The 15829-nt window shown below is 32.2% G+C and overlaps 1 protein-coding gene across 1 annotated transcript; it reads right to left on the minus strand.

Annotated features, from left to right (window-relative positions):
- Positions 1-4004: 4004 nt before the first annotated feature.
- LOC114320971 (ATP-dependent 6-phosphofructokinase 3) lies at positions 4005-12146 on the minus strand. Its single transcript, XM_028268081.2, has 13 exons — positions 11588-12146; positions 10621-10667; positions 10450-10489; positions 9922-9984; positions 9703-9840; positions 8853-9011; positions 8533-8586; positions 8285-8353; positions 8032-8161; positions 7194-7459; positions 6210-6258; positions 5967-6121; positions 4005-4467 (listed from the first exon to the last, which is right to left on the minus strand). Exons 1-13 carry the CDS (start codon positions 11687-11689, stop codon positions 4276-4278), a joined length of 1464 nt encoding a protein of 487 aa, XP_028123882.1. The 5' UTR covers positions 11690-12146; the 3' UTR covers positions 4005-4275.
- Positions 12147-15829: the final 3683 nt, after the last annotated feature.

The following is a 15829-nucleotide window of genomic DNA, read 5'->3' on the forward strand; positions in this document are numbered from 1 at the left end:
GCTTAATAATTGCCAGAGAAAAAAGAGCAATAATTATAATTTATATGTGATATTTTATTATTATTATTATTTTTTGTGTTTATTTAAATAAAAAAAAAATTATTATCAGAGGACAACATAGTCCTTGTTTGGCATTGAGCTAAAATGAAATTGGTGTTCTTTCAGCCAAATATATATATATTAGGGGTGGGCAACGGTTTATCCGAACCGCTCAAACCGTCCAATCCGCCCAACCCGCATATAAATGGGCGGTTTCGCAAACATAATACGGGCGGATGCGGTTTGAAATATGACAAATTTGCGGGTTGCGGGCGGGTCGCGGTTTAAACCCGCAACCCGCAAAAACCGCCCGCACTTTAATTATTATTATTATTATTATTATTTTTTATATACCAACTTTGTAACTTTTACAAGAGCACCATTATATTCTCTATGATACTAGAATCATTATTTTTAAGTATTTCTCAACTTTTTTCATGCCGTAGAATTATCAAGTCCTAAACTTGATTTCTTATATGATTTTCATTAGTGATTCATCCACTTTTTCCTAATAAAATTTTCCTTCTAATGGTCGATAGAACTTATAGTTTGATTATTGATTACTGAACTGGCAATTCTATTTGAGTACAACCTTTAATGCATTGATATACATTTTTTTCATGGCAAAAATGCTAGTGTAGGGTCTCTTTGTTTTGGGTACTTTCATTTAATGCATTGATATTCAATTTTTATTTGTAAACTCATCAAAAAATTGTTGTCACAAATATATAAAATGAATTTGATGCCTAAATTCGCTAGGAAAAAAAAACTCAAAAATTAATTTTTAAAGAGAAAAGTGTAAACCGCAAACCGCCCGCAACTGCCAGCAACCGCCCGCACATTTGCAAACCCTATCCGCACAAACCGCAAACCGCACTGCGGGCGGTTGCGGGTTGACTTTTTCCCAAACCGCATAGATGCGGGCAGGTGAAAACCGAACCGCAAACCGCACAAAACCGATCCGCGAACACCCCTAATATATATGTTAAAAAATTAATAAGATAAAATGTTACATTCAAATTATGATTATTTTTTTTTTTACAAAAGTCAAAAAAGTCAACCCAAATGAATGTTTTGAAAGATGATTAAAAATTAATTTTTTAACTTTTTGATTTTTATTTTAAAAAACGTGTAAAAAAATATATAAGATGATATGACTCAAAATATATTAAAAATTAATAAGTAATTTTTAATTCACTTCTCAAAAAAAATCTTAAATATTTCAATCTTAAACTAAAATAATTAAAAAATCAAAAAACTAAAAAATCAATCTACTCCTCCAACGAAGCCTTACACAGCTGTACATCATTTTAGACAACTTTGCATTCCCGATTGAGGGGGAAATGCAATTTGCCCTTATAGTTAGAATTATTTCCACATTGACCACTATGCTTAAATTATTATTATTATGTTTTTTTGGTTGAATTCAGAATGGACCGGGGGGTAGTAGGGCAACTGCCAGGCAAAGTGATTTAGGGATGTTTTAAAAAGATGGTTAAAAATTATTTTTTAATTTTTTTGTGAGAGATTTTAACCCACTTCTTAAAATAGACCTTAAAATAACATAAATAGGCTTATTTGTTCTTATTTTTAAATTTAAAAGTGATTAAAAAGTGGATAAATAGAATTATCTGTTCCTATTTTTAAAATTTTAAAGTGATTATAAATGCACAGAGCGATAGATATATATGTTCCCATTTTTTAATTTAAAAATAGGTAGATAGATCTTTTTTTTAAACTGTCAAAAAGTTATCAAAATCTATAGATTAATGCTTTAGGCCTCAAGAGTTTTAGGAGTGAATGACACAAATCTGTGTCTACCAGTCGCCCAGCTGGACGACCACTCGGATGACCGAGTGAATCACTTGTCTATCACGGTTGTCACCTTGTCGACCGCGGTTGTCAACTTTTTTGCCAGACAACCGCTCGGATGACCGGCCGGACAACCGGCAAAGTGAAATTCGAGTCATTCGAGACAAATTCAAATTCGAGGTACGTAGTATTGCTCAAATCTATATCAAGTATGAGGTTTTTTGGGATAGGAGAGAGTTGTTATCATAGATTGGGATAATATAGTCTTTTAAATTATTATTATCCTTGTTGCCTTAAGGTGGTGTTTGTTTGGAAGGATTGGCCCATGGGATAGGACTAATAGTCCATCCGGACTAATAATCCGTTGTTTGATTGAAATTTTTTGCACCGTATTAATAGTCCATCCGAACTATTAATCCTAAATCTGTTGGACTGTCGTATCCTGTGGGGGTTGGGACACAAATTATGGGATAACTCATCTCATGAGATTAGATAATGAAATTACATTTTTGACTTTCTACTATTTAATATCTTTTTAAAAATAAAATTTATTTATTAAATTATTTATACTTTATTAAATTAATTATGTTAATAATGGTATTAATTATACTTGGTAAAGTAAAATAAAATTTAAAAATCTCAATTACAAATTAAAATAAATTTATTTAATTTTTATTAATATTCTATTTATTTAATTTTTTAAAAGTTCTATTAAAAAAATAAAATAAAATTTATAATTCAGATTTAATATTCCTATTATTTAGTAAATAATTCAAAAGGGCAAAATACTCTTTTGAACATTTATCATTCTCCATAATATCCCAAACAAATATAGAATTCAATAGAATAGTTTAATCCATACATCTAATCTCAAGACTAAACAAATATAGGATACAAATACAGTCCAACCAAATAGTCCGGAGATAATATATCAAAAGACTAACAATCCAGTGGATTATATCCCCCAGTCCGTCCAAACAAATACACCCTAAAAGAATAGAGCTTGTGTCAATTGTTCCAAAAATTTCAAAATTGGATTAACCGTCCAAGTGTCTTTTAATATTGGATTCTTTTGTGTTTGTCTGTATTTTTAAGAAAAATATATAATAAATGACAAATAAGGAAAATAATTGCATTTCAGTGTAAAGTTTTTAAAATTTTCACCTAAATTTCATTTATTTACACTCAAATTTCTCTATATATGTCTTTTAATTTATTTTTATTATTCTCATTTTTATCTATTATGCTCTATATTATATATTCAGTTAAATTAAATAAATTCATACGTTTACACCCTTAACATTACAAACCCTAATTTGACACGTAGCCTCATCTCCCTCCTCCACCTTTTCCTACCACCTAACCTGTTCCCTACCATAGTTGACACCCCCCACCCTCACTCATTATGAAAACATCTAACACCACACTGCAAGTCAAGTGTTTGCATGAGAAATATTCTAGGTTTCAAGAGATGGGGCTCAGATTTTCAAATTCACCAATGCTACATCCACCAAATGTTAGCTTATCCGAATTGTCTGAATTTGTGCATACCGTCCGTCCGACCGGTCATCCAGCAATAAAAGTGACAGCCGCAATTGACAAAGGTAACAACCGCGGTTGACAAGAGTTGCATTGGTCATCATCGTATGTGATCGTCCGTCATGCGCAAATTCAAGGGCAAACTCAAAGTCGGTGGATGAATCATTTTTGTTTCAAATTTATGGTTTCAATGAATACCCCAAGGTAGGAATGGTGAAGGGCATGCCGATGTCATGGAAGATAATGGAAGCGTCGCCATGTTTAGGGTGAGAGAGGCAAGGAGGAGAGGGTGTCAGGAGGGGATGAAAGAGGTTGGGCCATCAAGTATGGAGAAGGAGCTTCGAGGTGAGGAGGCAAAGGGGAGGGAGAGGAGAGTGGTGGTAGTAGTTGTTGACGATAGAAGTGATCGGTAGATTGGTGGCGGCATGGGAAAATGTGGTGGCAGGTAGGGTTTGGAAGGTGGTAATCTCTTTGAATTGAACAAACATTAGCTTCTTCTCTTTTCTTTTCTTTTCTTTTCTTTTCTCAATTTGTAACCCTATAAACCAGACCTCTCTCTGTCTCATTACCAAGCTCAAACGCAATTTGAACTGAATAAACATAAGCTCATAGAATGGCTGTAAATTTGTTTTTCTCAAATACCATAATTGCCATTACAACTAACCAGTTTATTTCAGCATACAAAGATCCCTATATATACCGGACAAACCTTTCGCAACAACTTAAAAGGAGCAAATCGCCAGCTTATTTCGCTTACATTTAAAAAAAAAAAAAACCAACAGAATCAAGGCCCTTGTTGGAGGGAATTCTGGTAAGCTGGCTAATAAAAATTTTAGAGGCTAAAGCAATAAATATAATGATCTCTATAGCATTGCAATGTCACCATCAGTAACCGTTCTCTTTGATCATCTTGTCGTCTGACGAGTTGTCATCCGACATCTGAGTCAGTGGCTCTTCCTCCCCAATATCGTTGATGACATCTTTTGCAGTCATAAAGCTTGGCTGATTGGTCGAAGACAGTAGCCTAGCCCACATCCTATCTGTTATCACAACTCTGTTCTGTCTCTCAATAATTCGCTGCAGACAAACCATTAACAATTAGCCCCGTGATAATGAGTAATAAGAATTATTGACGCGAAAAAGGTTCAAAATTTTTTAGACATGTTTCTTCATTGTTTCAAGTGATACTAACCCATAGCAGTGCTCAAAAGTTATTCTAACCAAAGGAAGACATACATAGCAATGACTACAATTCCCACGGCTTAACAAAAAATTGAAAAATTGAAAGACGGAAAGTTTATTGGTTGCCAATTTGATGGCGGCAGAAAAGGAATTGGATTGAGATTAGGGATTAATTATAGTTTTATTTTCTCATATATATTCTAATAGATTTGGTCTCTCTTTTTTTTTTCAGTCAAAAAGGATCAACACGAAGCCACACATCATATTGTAAAGCAACCGGCACATTCTCCACCTCAGCCAATACTTAGCTTCACATTCTTTGTCCTCATGCGCCAGCTTGGTAATTAAACAAAACCCAAACTGGTCCCGAACAGGAAGAGAAATCTTCATATCCCAAGGGAGTGACTTTGTCACATCAAGGCTCACACGTATCCTCAAGAATTTCACCCAAGCCGTCCCACGTCACCATAATCCATATCAATAAATGTACCAATTATATTGCCAATCAGTGATCCAACCTCCTTGATCATATAAACTAACGGTAGATTGTAGATGTGAATCCCAAATGATGTATACAATAGTGATCTCCAACAGCTGTAGAGAACCAACGGCATCACCAAGGAGGACAAGGTGCTTATCAAAACTCCACGGCCCATTGCTAACCACCTTCCTTTTTGTCCACCAAATGATTAAACTGGAACAAAAAGAGATTATCAACAAGAACACTAACCTTTACTACCCGATTCAACCTCCATACTGAGACGGTTGCCCACATAGCATCAGCATTAACCAAACGTTGCGACAAAACTTTCCTCACCAAAGATTTGCTTTTTCTGTGGTAGCCCTGGTATGATCGACCTCCAAAACAACTAAATCCGCCTCCTCATCGGTGAGGTTTAACTTCTTGGAAAGGGCCTCAAGAGTTTTGTCCATAATACAAGTTGCAACCGGACCAAAAGAAAACAAGAGGAAAAAAAAAAAAAAAACAACAACAGAAACAGGAGCAGAAAGGCAAAAACAACCCCAGAAAAAAAAAGAGAACAAAACCAAACTCTTACCCAGAAGAGAAGAGAACTTGCACCCTAGGGCAACAGGGGAAACCTACACTCAGAAGAGAGGGGGGAGAGACTCGTGTAGTTAGTTTTATTTTGGTCTTTAGTTATGGACGTTTTATTTTAGATTATTGTGTGCAACTCGACATAGCCCCCACAACCTAGAGTTGGCTACAAATATCCGTTTAATTCATTCCATGATTCTATTCCCAAATCCTCAGTTAGATTATAAACCTCGAAATTGCTTTCTCACACGGAACAAGGTGCCAAGAAGAAGAGTGTAAACATGAAGGATATTAAGCAGAAATAAGCAGTTCTGTTCTACGTAAAGGACAAACTTACATAAAAGGGTATATAAGAATGTCTGCCATTGACAGGGCCCACTGTAAAGCCTGTGTACCCTGCCATCGTTCCATGAACAGCACTTTGGGCAAGAAGTGTGCAGTATACGTTGTCAGATGCATTGCTTGGAACAGCTCGGATCATGTATGTGGGATCTGCCATACAAGAAATTGCGACACTTGGTTAGACCAGCTATTGCTAGTTGTATTGTAGTCTGCTACCAGGAATTTTTTTTGTACCAACCTATATATTTGAGGTTGATAGCCATCTTCTTTTGTCTTGAGAAATGATCCTGCAAATTTAAACCATGAATCTAATTACAAGTATTTCACTTTGTTGGTACAGAATGATATGGTTATTCCAGGAATAAAACTAAACCAATGAAGAAAAAGAAAACCATGTTTCCAAATTTTCCACTTGTGAATGGACCTTTTTGGGGCATCCAAGTGCCCCGAGCTTCATATTTAATCTTACACGGACACCTAACCGCTTCCTCAATAGAAGGGACACATTCCGAAATATGCTTTTTACGTTGAACAAGTTTCATTATAAGAATGAGTGAAATTCTTTTCTCCTTGTTTGAGAGTGAACAGAAATCAAACAAATGTGATCACACGGATAACAATAGTTAGTTTAGTAAATACATTTGATACCGCAACAACAACTATTTTGGATGTGAAGCAAAGATGGGAGGTAAAGATGCTACTCTCAGACTCCTAAGAAACTCAAACCCTAGACTTTAATGCTCTGATTGATTAATGAAATAATCATTCCAACATAATGTCCATTCTCACATTTGGTTTGCTAAAAAAATGATGGAAAATGTATTACAAATGAAATCATCATTTACTATTGTAAGGAAATAGTCATTAAATAGGGAGGCTAAGGAATGACCATTCCATTCCATTTTATTTCATTCTAATGAACCAAACACTACATAAAGGAAGAGGAAGTTCAAAACAGTATGCCTGCAAACAAAGATATTCATTCACATACAGGTAAAATTTTAGAAATTTAGTTTGAAACACACACACACAGAACAGCATATGTGGGGGTGTGTGCATAGTACACTAGTATTTGCAGTGAATCCCCCTGTTAAATGGTCATGCATTACGATAGGAACTCCTAATTCTCTGGCAAATACAGCCCATGTTTCTAACAAAATCTGCATGCATCAACATTTTCAAGCGCATGAATACACAAAATAATTAGGAACAGGAAACAAACCTTGATACTCTGAGATATCCAAAGCCCAACATCTTGGTGAAGCTTGTTTCCGGAAGCATCTTGCTGATGACTAGAACGCAAACTTTCAGAAAGAAGCTCCTGTCCTGCACCTTCGGCTATGACAATAACCATGTGCCCATTTTCCTTGAGTCTCTTCTCTATATATTCAAAAAGTCCTCCTGCTCCTTCAAGATAAAAGGGTGACTCTGGAATCAAGCAACAGTCCACATCTCGGCTCGCAATAGTAGCATGCATTGCAATAAACCCTGCAACATCAAGTCCAATTCAAATACTACAAAAACCATTGAGACAAAAGAAGAAAAAAAAAATCACTATTAGCATAAAGTTATTGAGGAAATAGCTCCAAGAGATTTTTCCCAACCATGCAGCAATTTCTCAGTGCAAATTACATAGCCATGTTAAGCATTTTTATGAATTCTAAAATATATATATACTAGCGGATGGCACATGCGATGAGTGTGCAATTCAAATAAATAAAAACAAAATAAAAAATTCACTACATATTGTGTGCCACTCAAGTGGTAAGAGTCTTCTTTATCAAACCCGAAGTCTTAGGTTCGAGTCCTACCCTCTTCTTGGTCTAATTTTTTGTTTAAAATAGAGAAATGAGAAATCCACTTGACATAAAGAGAAGCAAAGGCTTCAGGACACCAACTCCAGCCTTTGCTTTATATATAGTATAGATATAGATATAGATATAGATAGATATATTTGTTGAGGAATGATGTGCAGATGAGTGCAGACATTAAAACTACTTAAAAGAAGCTAGACAACTAAATGAAGAGAGGAAGTATCATGCATTTGGTGTGAAACTTACCACTGTCGCGACCCATTAATTTCACAAGACCAATGCAATTCTCATTACTTTCAGATTCAACATGTGCTGCATTTATGGCACGTTGAGCCTCCTCAACAGCAGTATCAAAGCCAAAGGACTTGTCAATGACCTGTAGTAATTAAATACAGTGTGAGCAAACAAATTTGAAAAATAATTTGAAGTTCTGAAATAAGCAGAGTGAAATTGAACTCAATAATAATCGAGCATGTTTAATGGCTGGCAAAAGAAGTACCGGAATGTCATTGTCAATAGTTTTAGGGACTCCAGCTACTGCAACTTTGAGACCGCGCCTTCTAATTTCCTGCATGATAGAGAATAAGAATGTTGTAAAATTTTACATAGATGGCAATTAACTTTACAGTTTCCAACTACTAAAATATGAGAGTTAATATTCCAAAGAATGCAAAACTCAAGAAACTGATTGAATCATATGCGACAAATGCCAGGTAATAAATAACAAAATCCTTTGACCAAATATACCTCATAAATCGCAGATGCCCCTTTCTGAGTTCCATCTCCTCCAATAATGTAAACCTGAGATATATAAAGCCATAAATTCAATATTAATGAATAGTAAAGATTTGTTTAGGTGATAAAATTGTGTATAAGAAGATGTTGACCAATGACTTGGTCATTTTAAGGCCAAGTTTGGCAATATCAAAATAATCCATCTTTTTATCTTTTTATCTTTTTTCTATCACATCACCTCTCTACTTTTCTGCACATCTTTCCATAAAAAGACAAAAAGTGCACTTATTTAGGTCATCCCAAATAGCAATAGTACATTGATTTTTATATACCTGATTAATACCACGGTCCTGAATGCTATCAACTATCTTTTTAGTATTATGGCCCCCTCGTGATGTCCCAAGAACTGTTCCACCACGTTTATGGATATCATTAACAACTTTGGGTGTTAAAGTGATTGTGTTTCGAGAATAGAAACCCCTGTATCCTCCCTGCAGATCCAAGAGCTTCATTTATTACTCATGCCACCAAATTATGCAGTAGAAACAGAATGGTGTATCTCTTAGTCAGAAAGACAACTTAGGTGAACCTATCCTTAATTCTTTGACTCAAAATACGATATTGAAAAATTAATCTAAGATGATATGAAATTAACAAAAGTGAATAACTTGCAATTGACATAAATTAAAGTTTCAATAGTCTTACAGTCATGCTCTCCAACCCAAGGAAAAGCATCAAGATTTTCTTGTTGGAATACAGCTTCTATATATTTTGACATGGTCGCTTAGGGGACTGCTGGTTCAATATTAATAATATAATGTTATACGAGTACCAAAAGTATCAGTTGGAGCGAACAATTGTAGATGGTATTTGATTAGCAGTTGCCTTTCTGCATTGATTCCCACAAACTATGCAACTAATTAATAAATGCAATTCTTAACAGGAAGTATATATCAAGAGGGAGAAAACATAAAAACGATGTATTATTCAGTTAACAAAAAAAATCATTTATTTATTCCTTTGCTCTAGCTCTCAAAAACAATAAAAATACTTCTAAAATGGCAACCATTCTATAATTATCTCTATTGACTCAACTCCAGATCAAACGAAGCCCACAGATAAGCTGGAAATAAACTTCGTGGAAGACATGAGATTGGAGTTTGTAAGGAAGAAGCCACTTACATTTATTCCAAGGACTTTCTTAACACCATACATATGGTAGAGGCCACATACTATTTCCCTAATCACTGTGTTGAGACCAGGACATAATCCCCCACATGTCACAATGCAAGCGTGGACTTCATCCGACTCAAAATACACCTGCAAAACCAATGGAAGAGCATGTGTCAATGTTGAGCACTTGATGTCACATATCGTATATAAGGCATGTAAAATAAGTACCTTTTGTCGGGGTCCAGCACGTCGAAAATGCGTCCCTCTTGGACTACTCTTATGAACAACGATCTACATAACCAGCATATGAAAACGTATAAAGAGAGAGAAATTGTGGTCATTTATAATGTAAGTGGTGTCCTATACACCCTGCTAGCTCAAATCATGAGAAAAATGTGCTCGTTGAGGATGAATCTTTAACTTTCTTCTTTCTATTAGAAGAATTCAGAGGGAAACCGAGCCTGGCGTTGGGAATGCAAGCACCAAATTCTCAAAGTAAACTTTAGCCATTATCACAAATCTTTTAGTACCGCCTCTCCAACTCGAGTCCATAAATGTCCAGGCAGACCCTCTCGAGGCACATTTGTTCTCAAACAGTGAACTAATACAGATAACACAAGAATAGTTCCACTATAAGATAATTTTTTTTTTCCCCTGATATGTATGAGATAATAAAAAAATACTTTTCTAGAAAGAAAAGAAAAGAAAAGAAAAGATAAAAGGGAGGGGGGGGGGGAGTCATAGAAGAGGGCTGACCGTCTGCGCAACAGTGGCATCAACATTGACAAAATATTGCCTGAAAATATAAATTTATTTTATTGAATCAGCAACGTCACCAAAATTACTCTAAAGTATGCACAACAGTTGTTAAAAATAAGGAGCACATAATCACCAGCTACAAGTGAAAGAGAGCCTAAAACAACTTACTTAACAACCGAGTATGCAGGGTTGTCTTGCAATGGATTGGAAAAAGTCTGCCACAAATAAAACAATAAAAATTATAGCACATTTTCAAAGAAATTGCTCATCCATAGACAATACAACAAGAATTTTATTAAATTATAAGTTGTTGGCTCAATTTAGTCTCACAAGAGTAATGGTAGAGACCCATACATTTGACCTACAAATTCATCCACAATGATGTGACAAGAGAATAGGACCCTCAATCATTGAGTGTGTAACAAATCAAAAATTGACACCTAATATATCATAGTCCGTAGAATTGTGAGAGATTTTTGGAGGTCTCAAATATTTTCCCTCACAAAAAAACCAATAAAGCATTCAATAATCTCTTGCAGACCATATATATATAAATGAATAACCCAACACTTAATTGGCTTGTATAAGGTGAACCTTTCACCATTTTTCAGAAACAACCAACACATAACACAACATTAAAAACTTTCCCGCCCTTTCCCCAGTTTTCTCAGCATCCAAACAGGGGTACAATTTATTTCTCACTCTCTTAGGACAAAACCAGAGCAACCTGCCCACTCCTATGAAAGCAAACTCAATCACCACAGCAGACAAAATACATAAAGAGCACCTTCAAGTAAATTATACATCTATTTCAATTACATAAAGCACAATTTTGATTTTAAAATAAGATCACAGCAACAACATAATTTCGCCAAATATTTGACTTTGCCTAGCAGTTACTGTAAGGATCAAAAAGTAAAATCAACAAATCAAAAACATCATCATGATCAGTTAGCATCGCTTGGACCGAAATATTATAATTTTTAAATATATATACATAGATAAAAGTCCACAATATGCACAAATATATACTAGACAGAATAAAGTCACACAGATGTTTGCTTATACAACAACAAGAAAATCAACACACACAGATTGATTAAAAACTAAGCTTAGAGAGAGAGAGAGAGAGTACAGGGAGATCAGGAATGTAATCGATCAAATGAGGGACGTCTTCGAGAACGTAACCGGAGCCGCCGGAGACGATCTTCCTCGGAGAATCGCCGGAAGTTCCCATTAAACACGGAGAATACAATTCAGTTGAATTTGACCAAATATCTGACTTCGAATTACAACGATCCAAACCACGCAACTTCAGAGCAGAGATTGAATATACCAAAATCGAGCACAAGCTTCAACACGTTGATTCATACATACAAACATAACCATTATATATATGCATATGCGTGTGCTTGTATATGTAATAGGAGGAGAGAGTGTTGACCGAATAAAGGTACGACCACCAAACTAAAAAAACGTTGATCCTTGCCCAAGTTTCTAGAAATGGAAGATGGTGTTTGGCTTCCAAGAAAACATGTGGGCTAGATTTTCTATTGGTTTTGTGGCGGTTTTTTTGACAGATATTGTGTGGGAAAGTTTTTTATCAGAACAGCTTACAAGAAAGCGGGAGAGGAAAAGTAAAGAAAGGAAGGAGTGTGGAAAGAGGACCGTGTTTGGAAATTTCTATCAACAATGCTTAGAGATCTAAAATTTTTATCAAATATTTTAGGTAGGTGTGGTCCACATTGGGTGAGTGTCTCACAAATATGAAATATTTGATAAAACTTTAGTATAATTTTTATGGTAGTGTTATATGTATCAATTAATATATTAATATTAATTATGATATTATTATTGATTTCATTTATTAATTACATTACAAATATTAAATTTTTTTTAAATAATGTCACTTTATCTATTTCATAGATTAGTTAATATATTTATTGATGTTTATAATATTTTTCTAATTTTTAGGATACTTAGCATTACTCAATTTCTATTTCTGGATTCGATGATTTTAATAATGTATTTTACTGTGAAAATTTTGTGTTGCGTTTGAAGTTACTGCGTTGACACACACACGCATGGTCCATTGCGTCCCAAATTAGGCAATTATATATTTTTAATATTTTTAAAAATATTACTATTAGGTGGAGTTTGTTTTGAGAGATAAGATTATGAGATTGGATTAATAATCCCCAGTCTATTGTTTGGTTATTTAATTTTACTCTGGACTAACAGTCTCTCCAGACTATCAGTTCCAAATATGTAGGACTATTGTGAGGGTGTTTGTTTGGATTTTTCTGACTCAACTTATGGCTTTTGACTTTTGAAAAGTTATTTTAGACAGTTTGGTTAAACTTATTTCAAATAATTTCTGATTCCAACAATTTATTTTGAGTCAGAAAAGTTGATTCTGAGAAGCTACTCACCCCTTGTTTCTAATTATCAATTTCTACTGTAAACATGTTAATTTATGGTTATACTACTATTAGATTTTTTTATTTTTTATTTTTTAAAAAATAAAAAAAGACCCAAATGGATTATAGAATATTATTATTATTTTTTATGAGAAATGTAGATAAGTAGTGAATAATAAAAAATAAAAGTTAATTAAAAAAATTATTTTACAACTTATTTAACAAACACTACTCAGAAACTTAAATCTATAATCCAACAGTTACATCAAACAGATTAATAACTTCTAATTAAAGTCATAATCTATAATTTGTTAAGTTATAATCTATAATCTGTTTTAACAGCTATACCAAACAGGACTGTGTCCCGTGGGGGGGTTGGGACACAAATGAGGAATAAGGGGATATGGAATAAGAGGGTGAAATGATCATTTTGACTATTTATTATTTAATTATGTATTATATTTAGTAAAATTTAATAAAAATTAAATGTCTCAATTTAAGAATAAAATAATTTTATTTAATTTTTATTGATGTTTTATTTATTTAATTTTTTAAAATAATTTTTTATTGACGTTTTATTTTAAAATTTTCTTTAAATTTTATTTAATTTCATTATTTAAATTTAATAGATAATTTATTTAATTATTATTATTTTTTAAAATAAATTTATTTAAAATTTTAATTAAAAAATAACATATATTTTTATTGATATTTTATTTATTTAATTTTTAAAAAATAAATTTATTTAATTGTGTAAAAAATAAAATAAAATAAATTTTTATTTAATCTAGCTAAAAATAATTAAAATATTAAAGATATGTTTAATATTGCTATTACTTAGTAAATAATTGAAAAGGGTAAAATAGTCATTTGAACATTTATTATTCTCCATAATATTCCAAATAAACGTAGGATTCATATCTTATCTAACCAAATAATCATTTCTTGACATGTAATCCCATGACTAAATAAACATAGGATACAAATCTAGTCCAACTAAATAGTTTAGGAATAATGTATTCTAAGACTAACAGTCTAGTGAATTCTAATCATTTTTATCCAGTCCGTCCAAACAAACAAACCCTAAAAATTTTTTAGGCCGGAGATGTCACAATCCTTCAAAAACGTATATATTGTATGTTTCTCATAACTTTAGTTTAATTTAGAAATTTGATTAAAAGTTAAAAAATTAATTTTTAATTTATTTTAGGTCATATCATCTTTTTATTTATTTTTTATGTGTTTTTTTTAAAAAAATTTAAAAAATTAAAAAACAAACTTTTTATCAATTTCCTAAAATAACTCAAAATTTCATAACTTTAACACAAAATGTCGTAACTTTTTTATTATAAAACTTTTTTTTCACTATATAATATCATAACAAAATTATAAAATGTCATAATAAAAATCATAAAATATCATAACATTATTATCTCTAACTTTAAGATACACATCATAAATTTATTATTCATGACTTTATTACAAAATATCATAATTCACATCATAATTGTTTCATACGAAATCATTTTCTTACTACGTGCAAATGGTGCAAATTGCAGATTACAGATTTCTCCTTTGCCGGCGGTTAACATCTGACAAATTATCTATATATACTTTTTTTAAAGCTGGTGTAAGTAGAATAGTAATAAAACAAAAAAACAACAAAAAAAAAAAAACTATTTGATCATAAGTGTTTTTAGGTAAATAAAAAATGGGTAAATTACACTTTATCTCCTTTTTTATTTGAGCCCTTTTTCATTTTGGCTCTTATAATTTTTATTTTGACTCTTTATATTTCAAGTTTTTTCCTAGTTTATTCCTAAACTTAATTTCTATTTAAAATTAAATAGAAAATGTCATATAAAGGAGACAAACTATAATTTAGCCATAAAGAATCATGACAAATGTTTGAATCAGCTACTTAAATTCTAAGCAATTACAATTTGAAAAATTATCTATACTATTAGATTTAAACTTCTATCGTCAATCTAAGTCATCCAAACTTAGTTAATATAATGTAAGAACTTCTCCCCTCATTACTAATTGATTTTGAATTGCATGCTTTAACCTAGTATCAAAATTGCGTCTTAAATAGCCGCTTACATCATGTAGTACAAACGAAAGTGCTATCACGTCCACTTAATAAAACTTATTAAAAACTCTCGAGAAATAATTATTGTTAATGATTTCAATTTTTCAAAAACCTAATAAATAATGTCTTATTTTAATAATCTGAAGTCTGAAAAACCTTTAGGTTCCCATTGGTAGGCGGCCGACTCAAATAGCTACTTATTTCATTTGAATATATTAAGATTGATTAGTAAGTAAAAGTGAAACAAAATGCTATCAAAATAAATAAATAAGAATGTGTTTTTTTTTTTTTTTTTTTTAAATGGAACTAACTTGGGTGGTGTTTAATAACTCAGTTAGTCATTAAAATTGAATGTATTAAATGAAAATTAATTAAACTCATTTGATAATACAAATTGTTTTATTTAAAAATTAAGTAACTTTTAAAATATAAACTAAAAATTAAAAAAAAATTGTAAGTAACCACCGCTACCATGACCACCTCCATAATTATACCACCATTACAAAATTGCCATTGCCGCCACCATTAGAGCTATAAATTTTAAATCTCATCTTATACAAATTAAATAAATTTTTTTAGTCAGTATCTAATTTTCTATTAAATCATTTTTTGATTTAAAAAATTCAATTTAATTTTTAATTTTTAATTTTATCAAAAATCACTTTATAATATTTGCAAAGAAATTACACATACACAATTATTTGGTGTATAAAATAAAGTGGGGATGCGTTTCAGTTTCAATTGTTGATTAGAAAAATACTATCACAATTCAAAAATCTATTGGGTCGTTTAAAGAGGGCTGGGGAATATTAGTTGGAGTCATTTCAAATTATTTGAATTTTTTTATTATTCAGTTGACTAATAT

The sequence above is a fragment of the Camellia sinensis genome, chromosome 13 (genome assembly GCF_055761805.1).
Source record: "Camellia sinensis isolate YWXY chromosome 13, ASM5576180v1, whole genome shotgun sequence".
NCBI classification, from domain to species: Eukaryota; Viridiplantae; Streptophyta; class Magnoliopsida; order Ericales; family Theaceae; genus Camellia; species Camellia sinensis.